This window comes from Rhea pennata, chromosome 4, assembly GCF_028389875.1.
Source record: "Rhea pennata isolate bPtePen1 chromosome 4, bPtePen1.pri, whole genome shotgun sequence".
Taxonomy (NCBI): Eukaryota; Metazoa; Chordata; class Aves; order Rheiformes; family Rheidae; genus Rhea; species Rhea pennata.
Genome location: NC_084666.1, coordinates 16,658,594 through 16,679,342, shown reverse-complemented (window position 1 = coordinate 16,679,342; position 20,749 = coordinate 16,658,594). Strand labels below are relative to the sequence as shown.

At 38.6% G+C, this 20,749-nt stretch overlaps 1 protein-coding gene across 2 annotated transcripts in view; it reads left to right on the top strand.

Moving 5' to 3' along the window:
• The first annotated feature begins 844 nt into the window (after positions 1–844).
• Positions 845–20,749, top strand: part of PROM1 (prominin 1) — a 58,012-nt gene continuing 38,107 nt past the window's right edge. Inside the window, exons 1-3 of one of the 2 annotated variants that reach the window (XM_062574577.1) lie at positions 845–1,064; positions 17,110–17,168; positions 20,236–20,262. In XM_062574577.1, coding sequence (XP_062430561.1) covers positions 845–1,064; positions 17,110–17,168; positions 20,236–20,262 — 306 coding nt within the window. The remainder of the gene's footprint in view (positions 1,065–17,109; positions 17,169–20,235; positions 20,263–20,749) is intronic. The other variant, XM_062574576.1, reaches the window with a different exon arrangement.

Here is a 20,749-nt window from a genome sequence, read left to right as displayed (position 1 = left end):
TATGGAAACAGCTGTAGCCAGCTATTGCTGACATGGCAAAATGAAGGGAAGCTTAAACTCTTCCTGGAGGTGGGGAAGCTGGGGCCTTAGCTGGGGACCCTTGTGACACCTGCATCACCTCTAACGCATGCAGGGCAAGGAAGAGGGCAGTTCTACAAACAGGAAGGCTTTAAATATAGTATTAATACATTTGGGTTAAATATTAAAGGAGCTCCAGGATGTGATTTGTAATGATTACCATCAGCTACAATAGCATCAGGTGGCTGTTCAAATGCCTTGTGTTTTTAAGTGAACTGTTAATTAAATGCATTGTGTAACTGTTGTGACGTGACGCCTTACTCCACTGGAACTGCAGTTCCAACGTTGTTCCTTGGGTTTGTTGGTATCCCTTGTAGCTGTCCCAGTGCTGTCCTTCATTCGTCTTTGAAAACTCACTGACCTGGAGTTGTGCGTAATTGTTTCTTTCCGTCTTTCAAGTACAGTGTACATAACAAACCCTTCTATTCACGGCCTTGAGTCCTTCGGTTTTTCTGGCCCGTCTCGCTTGCCTGCGATTGCTGCCGTGTTCAGTTTCCGCAGAGGATCGCGGGCACCTCGTGCCTCCCTGTTTGCCTGCGCACACCATAATGAGCTGTTTCTTGTTTTTTGCCAGAGATGGTTCGTTGAGTGGTTTCCATAAGAAGTTTCCCTACCACTCTGAAGCAAGAAAGCATTCAGGAAGAAAGGGTCTGAAGACACTGGTGTTGTCCTGGCTGGAAAATTAACCCCCAAGTGAATGTATTGAAGATTTCTGGACTTGGTGGAAGAAGTATCTCTACCTCAGATTTTATGAATACTGCTAGCTATGGCTGTGGAACTCTGCTTGCTGCTGCTGCTGGTTTGTGGAAGTACTATTTCAGAGGTTCAGCCCATATACAAACCGCCCCCTGGGACTTTGGATTTTGGATTTGTACCCGCCAAGACGTATGATACAGGTGCATACCATGAACCTGGACCAATAGGAATTTTGTTTAAAATAGTCCATGCTTTCCTTTATTTAGTGCAACCCAATTCTTTTCCTCAAGGTAAGTAGATTTTTTTAAAAAAAGAAAATCTAGAATTTATATGGACTTACTGCCAAAATGTTCATCCTGGTGTAAATAACAAGACCACAGTTTAGAAGTGAATGATACAGAGGGCTTTGTTAGTAGCGTGTACTGTAGCCTGGGGATGTGTGGAGTTCCACATAAAATAACTCTTATTTTTTTTGTTTGCTTGTTTTAATCATTGTGGGAAGGAGATAATGATAGAAGTTTGACAGGACTTTTCTTGTATCTCAAAAGCTGTCATTGACGCATTTAAGCCCTTTTTGACTGAAATTTTTTCTTATACATGGGATAAACCTAAAGCATAAGTTGCTTTGTATTTAATGTTAAATACAAAATAGGAAGTTCTGACTTGCATGTTGTGCATTGTGGTAAGCATTGAAGTTTTTACTTCAGTGTGAGATTTTGCCTAGGAAGGGTCACGGAAACCTAGCAACTTAAAATAAACTTGATTTGTTTCCCTATCTGTGCATATGTGATCAAGTCATACATAAAGACAGTTATATTATACAGCTGCACGTAACTTCTTGTTCCTTTGTGAGCTGAATGTTAAGATTTGAGACTGCTTTTTTCTGGATACTTTTTTCATTCCTTTTCTACTAAATTGTCTCCTATTCTGAATGAGAAGTTAATACCTTGGAAAAGAAGTGTGTATGCATTTTGAGGTTGCATCTATAGAAAGATGCTGTAGAGGAACTGTGTGCGTTTGATTTTTGGTGCTTGAATTAGCTATTCAACATGCATTTTAGTTTCATTTAGCCATTAAAAGAAAATGCAAATGTATTTGTATAATATTAGCATATATAGTTATGCTGAGATGAAGTTTTAATTAAATCTAAGAATGACTTTGACTTGTTACTGATACATTCTGGTGTTTTAGCTGTAACTGTGTACAGAAGATGCTTATGTTACTTTGTAGCGCATTTTTTTTTCAATTATAATTGAAAGTTCTAATAATTCTGAGTAAGAAATTACTATTAAAAACACCTTATCTGATCACATGCCTGTGTGATACCTGTAAACTATATCTGATTTTATTTTTGACATTTTTTCCGTAGCTGTAGAAGAATGCAGTCAAATGAACTTGAATGAAAGTAAATTGTATTTAGACAAATGCCCAGAGTCCCAGGTGCTCACCTGGAGAGCCTAAACCTGACCTGTTTCCTGCAGAGTCCATCTTTTGAGCAGATATTGCACATAGTGTGGTGAGGGCAATTGCGTGAAGCTTGGCAGGAATGTCACCTTTTACAGGAGCTTGTTTGCAGATACCTCTGCTTTTATAGCCTCTTTCCTGCCATGAAATGTGCGGGTGAACTGTTTGCCCCTCTGTGAGACCTGATGTGTTAAGGTTGTCCTTTGAATTCAACTCTGAGGAATAGAGCTTTCTTCTGCTAAAGCCTCTCCTTGAATATTTTATTCTCTTATGAGTGGGAATACTTGAATTCAGTGAGATGTCTCGTATGTCTTTATATTACAGGAATATATAACAGGAATTTGGTCTATAAACATGTTGTAAAATTATTATTTACATGCTTAGGCTGCGTATTTTATTATGAGTTTACTAGCAAGATTGTAGTCCACTGGTACTGCTTGTAATGAGTTCTGCAACAAGTAGTAGGTGTCTGTAAAATCCATCACAGAAGAAAAAGGAGAGATCCAAAAGTGAATCATTTGTTCTTAACGTGTAAGTTTTGAACATTTTGCACCTTTCATTCCTTCCCAGCAGATACTTTACAAATCAGTTATTTTTAGAAGTTTGGCTTCTAATGATTGCATCAGGTGAAGTCCTTTTCCTATGCCTCCACATACCTCACTGCAAAATAGAGATTTGAAGGATCATGTAGGTTTGAGTCATACCATTTAATTGGTTAATCCCTATAATCTGTTTTGCCATATGCTATTCTATTTTCATGTTCAGTGTATTAATGATGTAGTTACATATTTGAAGTGTTTTTTAAACTGCTAACTGAAACAGAATTTGTTCTGATCCAGTGATGAAAACAAAGATAAACACAAGCGTGCATGGATCTTTAAGCAAGCCCTGTCAATATTTATAGCTCTAATGTTTGTCATTCCAGTTAGTCTGGTGCTTCAGAAGAGTTAACTCCAGGCTGATGCCCCAGGGTATAAGTATATAAGCATAGTATAGAGGAGAATTGTGGTTCACCTGCAGGATTTGGCATCAGTTGTTTCTGCTTTGATCTTAGTAGTCTTATGTTTTTTTTTTTTTTTTTTTCTTTCCCTCGTACTAGTAAGTATTTGATGTTTGGTTTTTGAGTCTGTTGTTGAGTGCTCTTAGCTTGGCAGGGGGGGGAAATGTGATGGGATTGTCAAATTGCACATTGACCTTCCTACATACACAACTCATTTTTGTTTGCAGTAGCAGTCAGATGAAGCTGGGGATGTTAACAGTATCAGTGCTACAGTCCTTCAGTCCTAAGCCAGCCTAAGCAAGGAAGAAAGCTAGTACAAGCTTTAGACCTTACGATAAAGCAAAATAGGAAGTACATGAGAGTCCTTGGGAAAATTATTTTAAAAGTATTTGCATACTAGGAAATTTGAAAAGTTATTTACATATTTTTATTGACTACTTAAAATTTTAAGCTGTTGTGTATTCTAGGTTGTTTATGCCACTTAGCTAAGAGGTTGTCTACCAAAACAAATTGTCAGTTTTTCTCTTTTCCTCTTTAGTGCCTCAGTTTATAACGAATTCTAGTTAATTAAGGAAGCAAAATCAGTGCATGGTTGTGGCATGGCGTATGTCACCTGTTGTGTTAGAGATCCTCAGGTGAGAACTTGCAGCAGACAGGCATGGTCAGGAGGATGCTCTGGGCACCCGAGTACCGTAGCATGGCTTTGTGTTTGTTGTCGTGGAAGTGAGTTGTTAGTTGCAATAAGAGGATGTTAATCTGGGATCCCACTTGCCAGCAGGACGTGCACAGCAACTCTCCAGTTTTGCGGCTTGTAACTAAAGTGTGAAGCATTCACGAAGGAAGCAAGCTAAGAGTAAAACTCTTCCCTCTCTTTTTAGATGCAATCAGACAACAACTTACAGGCATGTTTGGTACTGTAGTGTACTCCAGTATGTTGCTGTAACATTTTGTTACTTGAGCTCGATTATCTTAATGAAAGTCCTGCCTCTGACCCTTTTGTTCCTCCTTTTGTCTCACCTGGAATACTGGAGAAGATACCATGGCCAGTCTTTCAAAGCTGCTGCAGATTGTGGAGTTTAGCAATTGTCGTCTGTCTTGTGTCGTCTGTCTCTGAAATCAGACTCTCATGTGAGTGTACTGAGAAATTAAAACATTTTAATCATTACAAAATTATCTATTTCTGCATAATTTTATGTGGAAAGAGGAAAGCATATGCAAAACTTTCTGTTTGGAAGAAGGTTTAATGAGCTCCTAGTTTTTTTTTTTTTTTTTTTTAATACATTGGCTGTGTTTAGATTTGAGATTCTAAAGGTAATTATCAAGATACTTTATCACTCAGTTAAAAACTCAGTAAAAGCAGAATCTTTCTGTGTGTGTGTGTGTGTGTGTAAAATTGGCTTTATTTTTGGCTACTCTAGGTTTTGTTTGTCCATTTCTACTTCAGTTTTGCTTCTTGGTAGTAACAAATCTTCCACAGCTCATCTACCAAAAAAGCATCCGTAGAAATTCCAAATAAATTTGTAGTGTTCTGGCTGGCACCTGTGCAGGGTAGGTTCAAGAAGCTTAGTAAAGTAACTGTTTTTTGTAGTTTCAACCTAATAATAATAGACAAAATATGACTTTTGGCATTGATCTCCTTGCATCATTTGTCTAAGTGTTTCAGTGATACCTGTGTGAGATGTGCATGTGACTGTAGTTGGTGACATTGGAGCTCAGTTCAGCTATGCAGATATAGAAGTCCACTTTTATTCTTAGACTTGAGACTCTCCCAGAAATGTTGTTCATGTTTGCACCAGTGAGCGGCAAAAGAACTGCACTTGGCTCTGACTTGAGCTGCTACGTGCAAGCATTGCACTTCAGCAACGTAAGATACTACTCAGGTTCCCAAAGCAATAATGCGGTTTTGTTAAAAACTTAATTACGGTACCCTTTTCCAGTTGCACAGTCTCAATATTCGTTTGGGTATGGAAGTGCAACAGCGTGGTATGCCGCTTCTGGAGCTAGCGTTTGAGAGCTACACCCTGTGCACGTGGTTATTTTTCTTAGAGTTTGCCTCCTGGAGCTGGGTCAGGAGCATTTGCTGATGTGTTCGTTGGTGCAGGAGCTGGGAGGAGGGGAGGGAGAGCAAGATCTACCTCATAGCAAGTTAACTGTAAGGTTGGCCAAGCTGTAACTATGAAATGGCAGTTTCAGTGTGCTGTATAGTCAGTGCCTTCACCACATACCTTTGCTGTTTCTTCAACACTGTGATTAGAGCTTTACCATTAATTTAGAGTAGTAGCTGAGACATATATATCAAAAATGTGAGTGTCAGCGGTGATAGAGGTTGTGTATAGCAGAGTAGCAGGGAAACATTATTTGGTAATACGGCATATGCAATGAAAAAATTCTGATGTCTAAGAGTGGAAATACTGTGGAAAAGAAATGAGCAGCAGGAGGATACAAAATTAACTAGCATCTTCATTCCTCTGCCTGCTTATATATACTTTAGGAAATAGTGCTTAAAAAAATCGTTGATCACTTCATGCTGGGAAGTTGAGAGATGCTCTACCTAATGATGTACATATGTAAACAGGAAACGCTTCTGAAAATGTTTCTCAAGCTCTTTTTGTACTTTCTTATGCATCAGAAACATAATTTCTTTCTCCCCAACTATCCCAACTGTAAATTGATTGAACAGATTGCTTGTCAAAAGGAGTTTCCTATGGACAGGGATGGGAGGACTGTACATACTATCTACTAAAGGCCACGACAGAAAAACATAGTTGTAGGCATTAACCCTTCTCTGATGTCTTCCTGCCCACTTCTTTTGGGTTATGTAAACAAGGGTTCTCTTTCTGAGACAGATATTTATGTCGAAAATACGCTTTTTCCAATCAGAGTGTAGCATAATTGGATCATCTGAAAATCTTGCACTATACATACAGCTGGGATCTCCCACAGTGTCCTCAGAGCATGTCCTAGATTTCTGTCAATACTACCTGTCAGTTGTGCTAGAAAGAAAAACAGACTTTGGCAGCATTTGGAAAATGAGAATCCAGCTGCACAGTTTCAAAAGTGTTAAGAGAGAAATTAATGTGTTTGAGGGAGTGGGATTACTTTCTGTGGAGAAGTTGTAAGAACTGGCATTACTACAGGTGGTAATTCTCTGATATTGAGACCTAGCTCATGTTTCTCAAACCTAAACTGCCTTCAGTCCCTTCCAAGTAAGACATATATCTCCTGGCTGTCTTTTGGGGATGTCTTCCGACAAACAGGTTGGGCATCTTCTGGAAGAGTACTAGCTGGTTCGGGAAACCTAGTAGTTGCAGTATGGCAGTCAGAGGCCAGTGCTTGAAACTGCGTCTTGGCCTTGTTTTGTTTGTCTATAAGCATTAAAGCTGTAACGGAAGAGCTGATGGGCAGTATTTTGTTCCCCAAAGCACAGGGGCTCCAAGTTCTGCTGCAGCTAGAAGCTCGGACTACAAGGACGGGGGAGATACACGGCTGTATTGTGGTAGGACTTCCATATCACTCTAGGCAAAGAACCTTCATTGATAGCGTTTGTCCTAATATAAAATAATTTTTTAAAGAAAAAAGCAAAACTATTATATCTAAAAATGCATTTGTTCAGATAATTATTACTATTAAATGTCATGTATGGGGAGGAAGGTTAACATTAGTTATGCTGGCTGTAGTGTGGTACCCATGCGCTAGCAATTGCAGTAAAACACTGAATTCAGCCCTTGATAGTTTGTGTACAATTTTTTGTTTGTTTCTGTAAAAGATTGGCCATCCCTTAGCAAGGCGATAAGTAGCTTGGGTATCAACTGAGGCAAAGCCTGAGTTTTGCCTTTCAGATGCCAATGCACCACCACTGTCTGAGAATCCACCAAGTGAAGAACATAGTTCTTGGTGTCCCTTTCTCTATTAACAAAACTGTGCTGAGTAAATCTGAAGCGCTGAAGGTACAAAAGCTTGATCAGGACTTCCAGAGCAAGCCTGCAGCATCTCGTGTAGCTAGAAGAGGAATGGGGTAGGTTTCCTATCAGTCGGATTCTTGGTAGCGTATTTCGTGTGTCAGTCTCTTGAAAGTTTATCTCCTATTGCAGATATTTTGTGTGCAGATATTCAGACCACTCAGCTGAGGCTCCCTGTTCTTCCTGGCTTGGCAGTGGTAACCACCCTGGTGTCCATCCTCCCGCTCCCTGTAGTTGTTACAAGGTTATCTAGCTGCAGAGTGTTGGATTTCCTTCTCCTCTTAGTAACCTGCAGTTCGTGGAATTGCGGTTGGTGGAGGGGGAATGTCCTTGTGCTCGCACAGGTAACGTTTTCAATAGTCTCTGAGACCACTCAATCCTTTATCGTTTTGCCTGTTACGTGCCTGTTATGCAGCATTTTGAAGGAATCGTGAGATACTGTATTGTCTGCTGTTGGAAAAGCAGGGATCATTCGACTTTCTCTCATCTCTGTCACAGAAGCCTTTATCTCCATAATTAACAGGATTAGTTTAGCCTTCTAGGCTATTTTTTTTCCCCTGACAAGTCACTTAGGTTGTAATTTAAAAAACAACAAACTCCTAATTGTTGTTCAGTGATGGATTTGTTCCTTGAATGATGCCAGCCAAAGTAACAAGAATCTGATAAATATTTGCCACAAATCCTGTTTCTGCAGTTCTCATAGTGAATATACTTAGTTAGATTTAAAATTATTAGAATTATAAATTCCTCTTCTTCCCTCCCCTTTTTTTCTCCCCTCCCCTTTTTTTTATTCTCAACTTATTTCTTTCATACACTGCTTTTTTAAGCTGCTCAGTGTAACATTCAGATCTGAACAAAAGTTATACTTTTTCAAAGGGAGTATGCAGTATTCAAGAATTACTTAAGCAAAATAAATGTGCAAGTATTATTTCATATTTTAGTGATTTTTTTTTTAAGCATCAAATCTTTCCATATTGATCTTAAAGCTTTGAATATGTAATCTTCCTTTTCCACAGCCAGGTGATTTTTGTATTAGAAGGGAAATGAGCTGTCACAGATATTGACTATTGTAGTTTAATCTGATTAATTTATCAGCGTCTTAGAGAAACGGATCTGCAAACTGAAAAAAAAAAAACTATTAAAGCATTTTTTTTTCTAGGTAGCTGGTAACCTATCTTCTCATCTAAAAAGATGATTGAAATTCTGTGATTATGATCTGTATTGTCTCTTTGTCAAAATCTTTCTATTTTCTGAAAATACACCAAATTATTTTAGTGAGCTTTAAGCAGCCATTCCAGTTGTTTATTTTTCTAACAAAATGTATTCCTTTGGATGTTTAACTCGGCTCAAAGGTGCTTGGGTGCACCTGTACAGAGCAAATAGAAACTTGAAGTCTTTCTTCAGAGCAGCAACCTTTCCTTTTATTTCTTCTCTCTCTCTCTCTCTTTTTTTTTTTTTGGGGGGGGGGAGGGGAGTTCTCATAGAGGGAAAACTTTTCACCACCTTTATCAGGTACATTGCTATGCCATGCATATTGAGAAGTAATTTCATCAGTTGAAAATGTACCCATTGGTCAGATTTTACACAAGGAAGATAACTTCCTTTGGTCTTTGCCACCTGTTTGGAGGAAAGGGTGCATTTCCTGCTTCAGATAAAAGTGCCTGATTTTGAATGAAGCAGTGATGTCATCATTGAACATAGGTAGAAGATTCTTGCTCTTGCAAAAATAGAAGAATACAGAGCTGGAATTCTACAAAATCACGGTTAAGTTGCCAGAAAGGCAGGTGCAGAAGTGATTAAAAGCCAGTACCAGCAGGGCTTCAGTGTGTCACTCCCAATTATCTGCATTTATATTTCCATAATGCTTCCATATTTCCAGACAAATATTTCTAATATTTCCAGACAAATAAGGAGCAGGAAATGTGACCTATAAGGAAAAACACTGTTGTTCATGCAACCTAAATATTTATTGCTTTGATCAAAGTTGTAAGTTCAGTCAGTCTACACAGTCCACTAACTATGAAAAAGTTGCTCAGTCTGCACAGGGTGCTAAACCAGACAAGTGTATACTGTCCACCTAGTTAAATCTTTGCCCTTAATCTGTTGTAAATCCTTACCAGATGGTGGCCTAGAGAGAACTTCAGGTAGCTACTACAGACAAAATGAATAGCAAAGAATAGCTGCAGTGGCATAAGCAATGCATTACACAAGTTTCAGTGTCTTCCGAAAATGACAGAGTGCAGTTCCAGTGTGCAATACTTTTTCAAAGCTTCCTGCTTGACTTTGTGCTTGCATGATACATGCAAGCTTATTGCAGATTCCTAAGCAGATTTTTTTTTCTAAAGGCATCTCTCTCTTTGTTCTTTTTCCAATACTTCAACAAGAACAAAAGTTTCTTTGTAGCAAAGAAGAACCAGAAAGTCCCTACCAAGGTTATTTTCAAAGGAGAGATCTTTCGCTGTACGGGTCCCATAACAATCAATGTTTTGGCTATTTCTTTCTATTTAAATCTTGTCTAGCTCTCTCATGTTTTGTCTTCATGTTGATGGAAGGTGGAAAACACCTTTTAAAAAAAAAGTGACTACTGCGTTAAAGGAATAGAACTAGTCTTGGGCAGCTGCAGTATGTGAGGATTTTCTGTAGAAGACTTACGCTACCTATTTGGTCTTCCTGACTGATAGCAACCTCAAGGAAACTAAATTTATAAAACTTCCATTCTTTCAACTACCATTTCAGGAAAATTAGAGAGCTTTTTGTATGTGTGAAAAGTTCATTCATCGTCACTATTATTTGATTCACTGCTGTATACTTTCTTCATTGCATTGACGATACTTTCTGTAAGGAGGGTTCATTTCGTGTCCCTGCTACTTCAGCCTGCTCGTTTGGCAGCAGTTGCTGCCCCACAGTTTCACCTCTTCGATAACTGCACTGCACTTGGCTCCCTGCTCTCTGATTAATGTGCACCGTGTTTAGACGAATTCAGTTTCCTGTCATGCTTGTAGCTGTTCATCTCCTTGTCCTGTTTCTTACTGCAGCTCTATCCCTCTCTCTCATTACCCCTCTTTGCGCTCAGAATAACGTGAGACTCATTTCTAGACAGTCTCGTAGCTCATCCTTCCAACTACAAGTAAAGCAGTGCTTCAAGTCTGCTGTGACCTTAAATGCACTTACCTTGTATTTGCTTCTTGTTTTATGTGTTGCTGGAGCTGGAGGCAGAGCCAGAGTATTCTAGGATAAGCTGGGAATATAGAGTGTTTCTCTTGCTTTTAATCACTGTGTAACTGGAGAAATAGTCAGTGAGACTGGAAGATGGTCAAGGTGGGGAGAGGAATTAGCATAGTAGAGGCAGAAAGGGGTGAAAGGGCAGATAGCTGTAGCAGATGAGAAATAAACATGCTTCAGCAATCTAGTATGCATTTGCCATGTTTAACTGCTGTTCAAAAAAGTTCTCCTTGCCTTTGTCAGAATAACAGGTTCTGGAGCATCGTTTTGTGAGTCAGCAGGGAGGAAAAACTGCCAGTCTCTCTCTTTTTTTCATTGTGCAAAGGAATGGCTGATGGTTTAAGATTTTTGGGTTTTGCACAGTGTTCAATTATTTCTTTAATGCAGATTAATAAACATACAGTTGAACAGAGAATTTTCTTTTTCCACCTCTGTAGCATAAATAGGTGGTCTCATGTGAGAGCTTTGGAGCAGAAGAAGTGGAAACAGCTAAGGAGTTGTGCTCAGAGGGAAGAGGGTCAGACTGTTCTGCAGAGAAAAGCAAAGGATGGAAGCTGAAGCAATTTGATGTTTCTGGTAACTCAGAGGAAATAACCCTGCGAATTGCATAGAGAGAAAACTCCTTCCCTCACCATTTTGGCAAGCTATCTGAGAAGACCAGTTTTTTCTTTAGTTTGGGGACAGGGGTTATGGCCCCAATATACCTGAAAAAAACCTTTTAATAAAGGGAGTGATCTCTTCTGACCGTTAGAGTTCTTAAATGTCTTGAATTTGGAGGTGGAGAGGAATATCTCAAGTGTAGAAGGGAAGGCATGGACTAGACTCCTCATCTGTAGGATGAAGTGGTCTCCTACAGCACAATAAGTGGGAAGATCTCCACTCTGAGACATCCCTTCTGGTCCACATCTCTGTGGAAGAAGGTAAGGATCCTCCTCATGGGATGAGCAACACAGCAGGACCCACTGTGCACTCTCTGCGCTAACGTACACATTGGATTCTTCTGCTGTCAACGTGACTGAGCTCCCACCTAACTCTGCTGCACAACTGGTGCTGAATGATAGCGGCAGGGTTAGGGACAGTATGAGTGAGCAGAAGCATTAAGTAATTATGTGGCGGTGAAGGGCAGGAGCCTATGTCCTCTGCTGGAGTAGACACTTTAATCTATGGTCATATTTAACACCCATTGAAGTTAATAGAAAGATGCTTTCTAAGTTTGAGGGAGGCAACCAAAGCCACACTGAAGTCAAATGAAGCATTTTAAAATGTCTTTAAACTGAACTTAAGTAAAACTTTCCATAAGGTGCCCCAAAATATCTTGTTATCTCTGAGGAATCTGAACTACATGCCATACAGCTTTTCTGGTGTATGTTTTTACAGGACTTACAGGAGTTGTTTGTATATCTAAGTCTTAATTAGAGAGGAAAAAAGCAAGCTTGAAGCCATTCTAGCTCATTAATTTCAGACTAATAGGTAGTTTCCAATATTTTTATTTAGGACACTAAATGTGATCAAACTGACCTGTATTCAGGGAAACACTGAACTGTAAAGTGTGAGTATAATTTGTTGACTCTATTATAGGTGAAGGGGAATGAGATGAAATACTGTGATTGTGAGTTAGAATGAGATGGCATTAAAATGATTACTAACTTAACATGTATCATCTATACAATTCTCCACTGCTGTTACAAAGATCTCCATTCAGTATGAGTTGAATACTTCAGTCCTTGTAGTTACTGGTTTGCTCGAAGGCTTTTTCATAATAAAAGCATAATATGTTGTATTATGCATAAAAGGATAAATTAATTGCAGTTATAATTTGAATAATACTGGAGTTACACTATGACTGAAATGACTCAGTGGAATTGTTTGAGCGAAGATCAAGCGTAGCATTCCCAAAGGCTTTATTCCAGCTGTTTTCCTGTCAGCTAGATTTGAAAAGCTTTCTTTGCAGAAGATTTTATAACTAATTTATGTTGGTGCTTAATAGCCAGACAGCTTATTTTTAAATCTCTGTTATTTTTACTGTCCCTTTCTGTAAAGTGGTTCTAAGAAGGAAGGCTAGTGGTAACCTCATTTTCTTTTCTGAGTAATACAATATGGAGTGTGTTTGCACAATATTCATGCTCTCCAGCAGTTCGTGATGATGTTTTTGTAACAGGAGCTCCTCAGGGAGGTGCTTAATATTTTGCCACAATTTACATTGGTAAATTAACAGTTCATCTGGCTAGTTAGCTTTACTAAGGCAGATGGCATTTTGCATGTGTGATGAGAGCAGGAAGGAGGAAGAGTAAAGCAGGAATGTAATTAGCCTTGTAAATGAGCCTCATAAGGTAAATCTCTTTAACCCCAGTGATAAAATGTACTCTGCACTAAAGCCTTGGATTACTGGTCCTCTGAAACAACGTGTGCAGCTGGTCAGTCACAGATTTGAGAAGTAATCCAGTTAATTTGGAAATAAAGGACACCACTCTTTATCTACACCTACCTAGCCTTTTCATATTTGAAAGGGAGACCTGACTCGAGGTGTTGAATCAGCTACGAGGTACTCTGCCAGTAATGCAGAATAAAAGGTCGTGTGGAGTTACCTTAGTTCAAGTTTAAATAAAAACTTGTTTTAATACTGGAGCTGTCCTAGCTAAGGAAGAAAGAAGGTCCAGAAAGGAAACCAAGATCGCAGGGAGAGGAGTGAATTAAATGCTAGCTGAAGTGTCTCCTCACTGTGCTACAGTGGGCACCAGGGCTGTATGTGAGAACATGATGCTTGTGTTTGCACAGGGCTCGGCACAAGATGTTCTCCGCTTAAGCCTTATGCACTGCTGTAGGAAACACGATTACTATTGATGTGTATAAACCACAGGTGGGAGATTCTTGCTGCAGTAAAACCACTGAGGTATGTTTGTGCTCACAAGTGTGTGGGTAGGTAACTGAAGATAAGCTTCAATTGAATTTCAGCAAATATAATTTTTATGGGAGTATATCTGACTTCCACATTTCATTTGAAATGAATTAACTGGGAATATTTCTAATGTGGTTGATACTGGGGGCTATTGAAATGGTAAATTAACTACAAAGAATGGAAGACTTGACTGCCATTCTGTGTGCTGCCTGGTGAGGGGAAAAATTCTGAAGCTTTGCAGTATTTCTAAAAATCCTTATGAAGTAATATAAGTAGTAAATCTTTATTTGGCAAGGAAAACACACGTAATGAAAATAGAGGAGAAATGGGCTATGTAATAGTGGTCATTGTGCTATGTATTACATGCAACCTGTAGTTCTAGTATCTTAAATTACACAATCCAAAGGGGGGGACACTTTGTATATTTTCAGGCTTTCTTGATTAGTGTAAACTGAAATGTGCTTTAGTTTCTGCTGAACAGGCTTTAGAGCCCCTGAAATTTGAAAAATGTACAAAATGCTCTGTTCTGTGTTGGTTTGTCATAGTGTATTCAGATCAATTGTGTCACTTTGACTGGCAGGTTCTAAATAATGAAAGGGTTTAAATAAAAAAAAAATCTGAGAATCAGGAGCATTCAGAGAAATTTACGTGTATTATAAGTAATCTTTTTTTTTTTTTTTTTTTTTTTTTTTTTTTTTAGTATTGGTTGTTCTCCTTGGAGATAACTCAAAACCTGACTGGACATACCCCTGGCCACCCTACGGTAGATGACCCTGCTCTGAGCTGGAGGGTTGACTACTAGATGATCTCTGGAGGTCCCTCCCAACCTCAGTGATTCTGTGACTCTGAGTAGTTTTGTGTATATGCACACACAGACAGATGTCCATTTATGTAAAAATACATTTAAAGGGTGTGTGTGTGTGTGTATATACACACACATGTATATGCATGTTTATGCATAAAAATTTTGTTTGCATTTTATTTTCATTTTATTGTATGACAGGAGACAGACAATCAACTAAAAGAACTGGTTAAAGCTCTGAATTTTTATTCATCAGGAAAGCTTCAAGGTTTTAAATTCTGTTTTGTACTGATTCATGACATCTGCAAATGTTATTGAAGCTTTTGTCAATAACAAGAATTGGCTTTCTTACATGCCTCCTGGTGATGTTTTCACTTCCCTATTTAAATTATTTATTTTTAAATAAAAAGTAATCATAGAATAATTTTAGAATAATTTAGATTCACAGGGCCCTCTGGAGGTCTTATCATCCAAATTCTTCTCAAAGCAAGGCTAACTTCAAAGTTAGATCCAATTTGGAAGTTAGGTTGCTTAGGGTTTTTCCTTAGCTTCTCTGGGCAGCTGGCACCAGCATTTGACCGCTCTTACACAGCAGGTCTGTGCCAGCTTATGCAGCTGAAAATCACAGAAGCTATTTCCTTTTCCTCCTTCCTATCAAATTTTGATCTAAATTTGTAGAAATCTCTCTCTAGTGACTCTTCTGCAGTGTGTTATTATACAATGCTAAATGATTGGATGAATATGTAAGCACAAAGGATTTTTTTTAGCCCTCTTTCTATTGTTAAAAGACATCTAGCTGTAGAGAAAATTTATTGCATTACATATCCCGTGCACAAAGCTTACTTAATCTTACTCATTTGGGAGGTATACAGATTTAAACAAAAGCAAAAGAAATTTGGTTTCTACTGAAGAAATTACCTAGCACAGTTGGTGCAAATTACATTTTTTGAGTTTGTGCAGCACTTCTTCAGTTGATTACGTACTTTGCTGCTGAACCTTCCTGAAAATGCACATGTTGTAACTTGCCACAGGCTCCCTCTGCTCTTGATGCAGGGAGGACTCTGCTCATCCCTGTGCATGAGACACCAGAGAACTGCAGCTGTGGATCAGGTGTGTGTTGCCCATGAGGTTGTGTGTCCTTTCTTTCAGGGATCTCTTAATATTCAAGGTGCTTAGTAGCAGTGCTTCAGGGTATTTGCAAGGATTGCAACTCTTCTGTTCTTATAGAACAGCTATTTTACATAAATTTTAGTCTGATTTTTGTTAGCGAGGGATTCAGCCTTGTCTTCTAGCATACATATATATATATATATAGTCTTTCCAAATTGAGATTGTCTCACTACAGAGAGTCCTTGGTCAGCTACTGTTAGCATCCTTTCTGCATCACAGAATACACTTCCCTTTTGTTGATGACTTCTGACTTGACAGCTCTATGATATGTTAACAGGTTATTTTTCTTTTTTAATTTGCAGTCTTGATGGCAACAGTTTTTTGCATGTTTTATTTCCTTCAAATCAGTTTTCTGTGGTGTTCTCTCACAAACAGGATCTCTTCAACCTACAGATCAGTCAAGCAAACATTCTTTTGGGGGTACTGGGTGAAGTAGAAGACCAGAGAAGCTATTTGCTTAGGGGGTTATTTTTGTGAGACTTGTGTAGAACTAGAGGAGAAGAGTAAGATTGCATCACCTGTGAACTCACTTAACATATTTCATGAGTGCTAAAACAACTTGTTAGAGGGTCTGGATTTTGTTTTAGATGATAAGTAACTTTTTTTTCCCCTGAATCTGAGGATCCTTTTCTGATGCACAGAATGGATAGCTACAGGTTTCCTTGAAAAAGTCCTGTGCCATGCGAGGAGCCTAGTGATAGGGCACTAGCACCTCCAAGTCCAGCTCTGTACCAATGTGAATGGCAAGGGGGCAGAGTGCTCTTCCCTAAAAGAAATTCAGAGTACTCCCACTTAATCCTCTCATTTTCCCTAGGAGGAGGCAAGAGGCTCCATCAATGATCTCTCCCAAATGCCCAAATGTTGCTTCTGGTACATAGCCTAGGATGGAGCAGACTGAGCTGCTGATGCATCCTCTGTGGCAGAGGGTTTGCAGAGCTGGAGGGGCCTTTTTCAAGTGCAAGATGTCACAAGCATGGCTGGGAACCACAGTTGCCAGTGATACCATCAGTGTTAATGAAGGCTTTGTAAGGACAGGCTGGTAGTGTCCCAAAACTGGGATCCCTTCTTGGCAGCTCCTGGGATTTACTGAAAGCAGCTAGTGTGGTGAAATGATATTTGTAATGTTAAGTGGCAGTATTTGTGTTAAGCCTCTACTTTATTTTTTGATGGTGATTGTACTATGTCTGTATTGTGAATGAGGTAGAAATGAGCATGTTGGATGGAGCTGCACTCACAGTAACTTGGCATGTCTTAGGCTTCCTGATGTTTTAGCTGTGTTCCATACTCTCATACAAGATCTGTTGGTCCCAGAGAGAGCATAATTTGCTTGATAAGAGAAACTAGGATAGTGTTGGAAAGATAAGGCCTTCCTCCTTGTGCCATTCAGTCAAGAAGTCACTGTTAGTATACTAGTTTTGCACATTGTGTACGTAATTTCATATCTGTGCACCTGTCATAAACCTGATGAAGCAAAACTGCTACTCAGATCTGTGTCCAGGTGGTTTGATCAGCTCATAATGAACTTTTCAATAATAACGCTGAAGATTCAGAGGTGACCTGGGAAAAACCTTTACTGCATTTCAATGGGAACTGATTTATTGATAACTTGGTTATCTTCCAGGTTTCTCATAAAATTTACAATTGATTTGAAAATTTTGGTACTTAACAAGTTTATTGAAACGCTGATGTACTTGCCTATCCTGTTGATGTTTGTTCGTAATTTCATCTTGCCTTCCTAAGGGTAGAATTTGCACCAACCTCTCTCCCCAGGTTTTCTAATTTACATTATTTAAAACTCTGGAATATTTTTGCTTATTTTCAGATCTCATCAGAAAACTAGCACAGCAGAAGTTTGGGAATACACAGAGTGATTATCAAAAGGTAAATTGTCTATGTATATCTGCATAAGATAACAGAAGTAATGACTTTGAAATTTAGCATTTTTTGCCTGAAGTAGCAAATAGTATTTTAAATCTAAAAAAAAACTAGATGCAAGAATGAAATTTGTGAATAGCAAGTTTGATGGTTTCATATAAAACTTGGGACCAAAAGCTTTCAGGAGGAATTTTCATAAGTCAGTCTAAAGGAACTCTGTGCATAGTTAAAGCTCCATTATAAATTCCAGCTGTAATTTGATTGTAGTGTCTTGCACAAAGATTGAAGGTTCTTTGTGTTGAAAAATATTGCTTTTATCTAAAATTGCTTTAAAAGAGAGAAACATTATTGTTCAGTTCTCAAGTGGGTTTCAGCTACTGCCCTGAAAAAGCTGAATTCGTATGTTGGATCTGATGCCTTTGTAAAGCTGAATTTCCATACCCTGCTATCAAGTGTATTTTAGTATTTTAATGTGCAAATTCATATCAAGTACCTTTTCCATTCTTTCTTTAGGTTTGTGATTATCCTGTAACAGTTGAAATTCTCAGAATATCTGGTAGCAGGAGAAGGCAGAATCTGGCGTGGATCTAATTTTAGGGCGTTCTTGAGGACAGTACCCTATCCTTCAGGCACTGCCACTGGTCAAGGTCCTGCGATAGGAACATTAAGCAGGACCAAACAATGGAAAAGTTGCTTGTTTTAAGCTATTTGCTTACAGTCCCTACAATGGGCTGTATAGGTCAGGTAGATGATTATAGAACTTAGTATATACTCACTGAGATCTTGCCTTGGATCAGGATGACCTGAATAATCTTGGGATTTGGAAGTGGAAGGCCTTGGGCTACAATATCCTTCTGATAACAAACCTATCACCCTAATAGCTTGATGTCCTCTTCATGACATCTGAGTGTGTGGGCCTTGTCCTTGTGCTATGTCAAGACTTCCTGATCACATGTGCTTGTTTGGTGAGGCTTTGTGGTAGTGATGTATCACAGTTTGTATCTGCACACCTTCTGTGGGGTAGAAGATAAGGTGGTTAGCTTTGTCCAGAGATTCTGCCATCAGACCATACACTCCATTCATTAGTATGAGTATAATACGGTAGTAACTAGTACAAAAATCATGGGAACTTTAAGAAGTACTTTTCCTACGCAAGATTATAGCTTTTATTGGTCTCAAACTACTGTATGAGTGTAGAGTGGCAAATACAATATTGGATGTACTTAAGAAGAAAAAACCCAGCCATTTACAGGTTTGAATTTTGACATGAATACAATGCCAAACTTCAAATTTGAAAAAAGAAAATAAGTTAGGACAGACTGATGCTTGTTTTCTGACACACTGAGAGGGGTAGCCATGAGGAGGTAAGTATGGTTGCATATATATCATTTGAGGAATTCCTAGTATGGATAGGGAAATAAAAGGTCATTGAAGAGTGTTGGTAAGTAATTGGAAATGTTGCATGTGATTTTGGTCACTCAGATTCAGGAAGAATGAACCTGGACTAGGACATGTTCAGGGAATATTAGGATGATTTTGGAAATAAGGATTTTAAGAGGGCACTGGAAGAATTTGCTTAGCTTAGATGAAAAATTGCAGAGGGGATGTGGTTACTCATTATATATGTGGAGAGGAAACACCAGGAAGAAAGGACAACTATTTGGGCAAAAGATGATGCTAGCATAGAAAGAGGGCAGAAACAGGCCATGTGTAAATACGTGTCAAAGGAACAGACTAATTCACTGACTGCTAGGAACAGCCCTTCAATAGTGAGAACAAGAAATTTAACACTGCATTTAATGTTTATTCTGTTAAATTTCTGCTGTAATTGTTTTACCTATTTGTAGGATTATGCAAGTGACCCAGGAGGCCTTTCCCTACGGGACTTCACTGTAGCCACTTTAACAGCCTCTATCAGGGATAGAAATCTGCCAGGCTGAACTAGCAGCTGAGTGCAGCTGCTGTGCATCCTCCAAGTGGCTAGTGCTGCTGGGTCATATGCTTACTTAAAACAGTCAGAATCACACTTGATACTGTATTTTTTTTTTAATGAGAATAAATACTTATCTTCCTCCCATAAAGATATCAGTCCAAATATGATTTTTGAATGTCCTAAAGCATATTGCTTAATAGAAGTTTCACAAAGGTATGTGTGATGCTTGAGAAACATCTCCTAAAACTTGGTAAAACTTCTGATTCTTTCACACTGACACATCAGACTGTGGGTTGAAGGTGTCTCAGTCTTTTGCTAGTCTGCTTTCTTTTCCCTGTCCCTTACAAGAAAAGGGAAATTGTTATGAAGTGGGAACTTCTCATATAATGAGAAAAATGCAATAAATTCTATTTTCATTGTGGAAAAAAAGGGATGTGAGGTTCTTCTGAAATTCCTGTCATTGAAAAGTGCTTTCATTTTTCTGAAAATAAAGATGACAATTCAGATAGGAACCTGCTATCTTCTTACGTCCTTCTTGAATGCCTTTTCTTTTTTACTTTTGAAAAATTTAAAGTAAACCACTATGAAACTTCTTTAAAGTGTAGGTGAATTTTGTATGTAATGTGTTTTTAAGAACTACTGTGTGTTCCAAAACTGCTGTTGGAACTGCTCTTCCTTTTTATGCCAGAATAAAATGAGAATTTAAAATTTGGTCAGGAGTATAATGGAAGAGTTGTGACGGGTAGATTTCACGAAGAAATTGTTAAACCACAAAGTAATGCAGTCTCTGACCTTCTCTTCTGTGAGGTGTGTTGCGAATTATAAGAAACAGATTTTCAGTACAGAAATAATTGGCCTTTTGTTGCTTTAAGTTGGAAGTACTTATGTTGGACAAATCCTAGATTCCTTTCACTTACTAAGCAAACCAGAAAATCTCTGCTATATATTTTATTGTGAATATTTTTCCTTATTTAGTGGTGCTTCCATGCATTATTTTACTTTGGTAGCTTTTTATGTTTTTATTATTTCTGTGTTTTCAATTGTTTCAGTTATGGTTAATTATTTATTGCACTCCTGACTTGTTTCTGTGCATGCTGCCTGTGCATTGTACACACTCTGCATCTGTTTTGACTTCCACAGCCAGAAAATGTTGTCCTGACTCTTCAGGTAATGTCTTACGGTGTATCTAGTAGATGTGTAGCTTTGATAAAAACCTAACATCTATATACGCTGCTCCTACTAAAACATCCATAGCTGTTATACATGTTATTTTAAATAGTGTTTTTTTTTTTGTCTAACCTATTTTAAAATCTGTGCTGTCAAAAAATTTCCTTAGGGCTCAGTTAACTAGAAAAGAAAATAAGTATATTTTTTGTGTGTTACTAGGTAGTTCTTTTGTATAATTTAGCCAAATTCTTGGGGCGAAACATCTAATTCATATTCTTCAGAAGGGATAGCAGTTATTATCCAGCGGTTAATTATAATAATAAAACTAGGTTTCACCCTAGAATTGGTAATTAGGTCAGAAGTTTGCAGCTCTGCTAATGGTGATAGTGCCGTGCTTGGATCGGTCGGTCGTCAGGGACCGTGCGGAGGGGCGTCGGGAAAGCCGGAGCCGCGAGGGGCTGCGCCGTTTTGCAGGGCCATGTGCAGC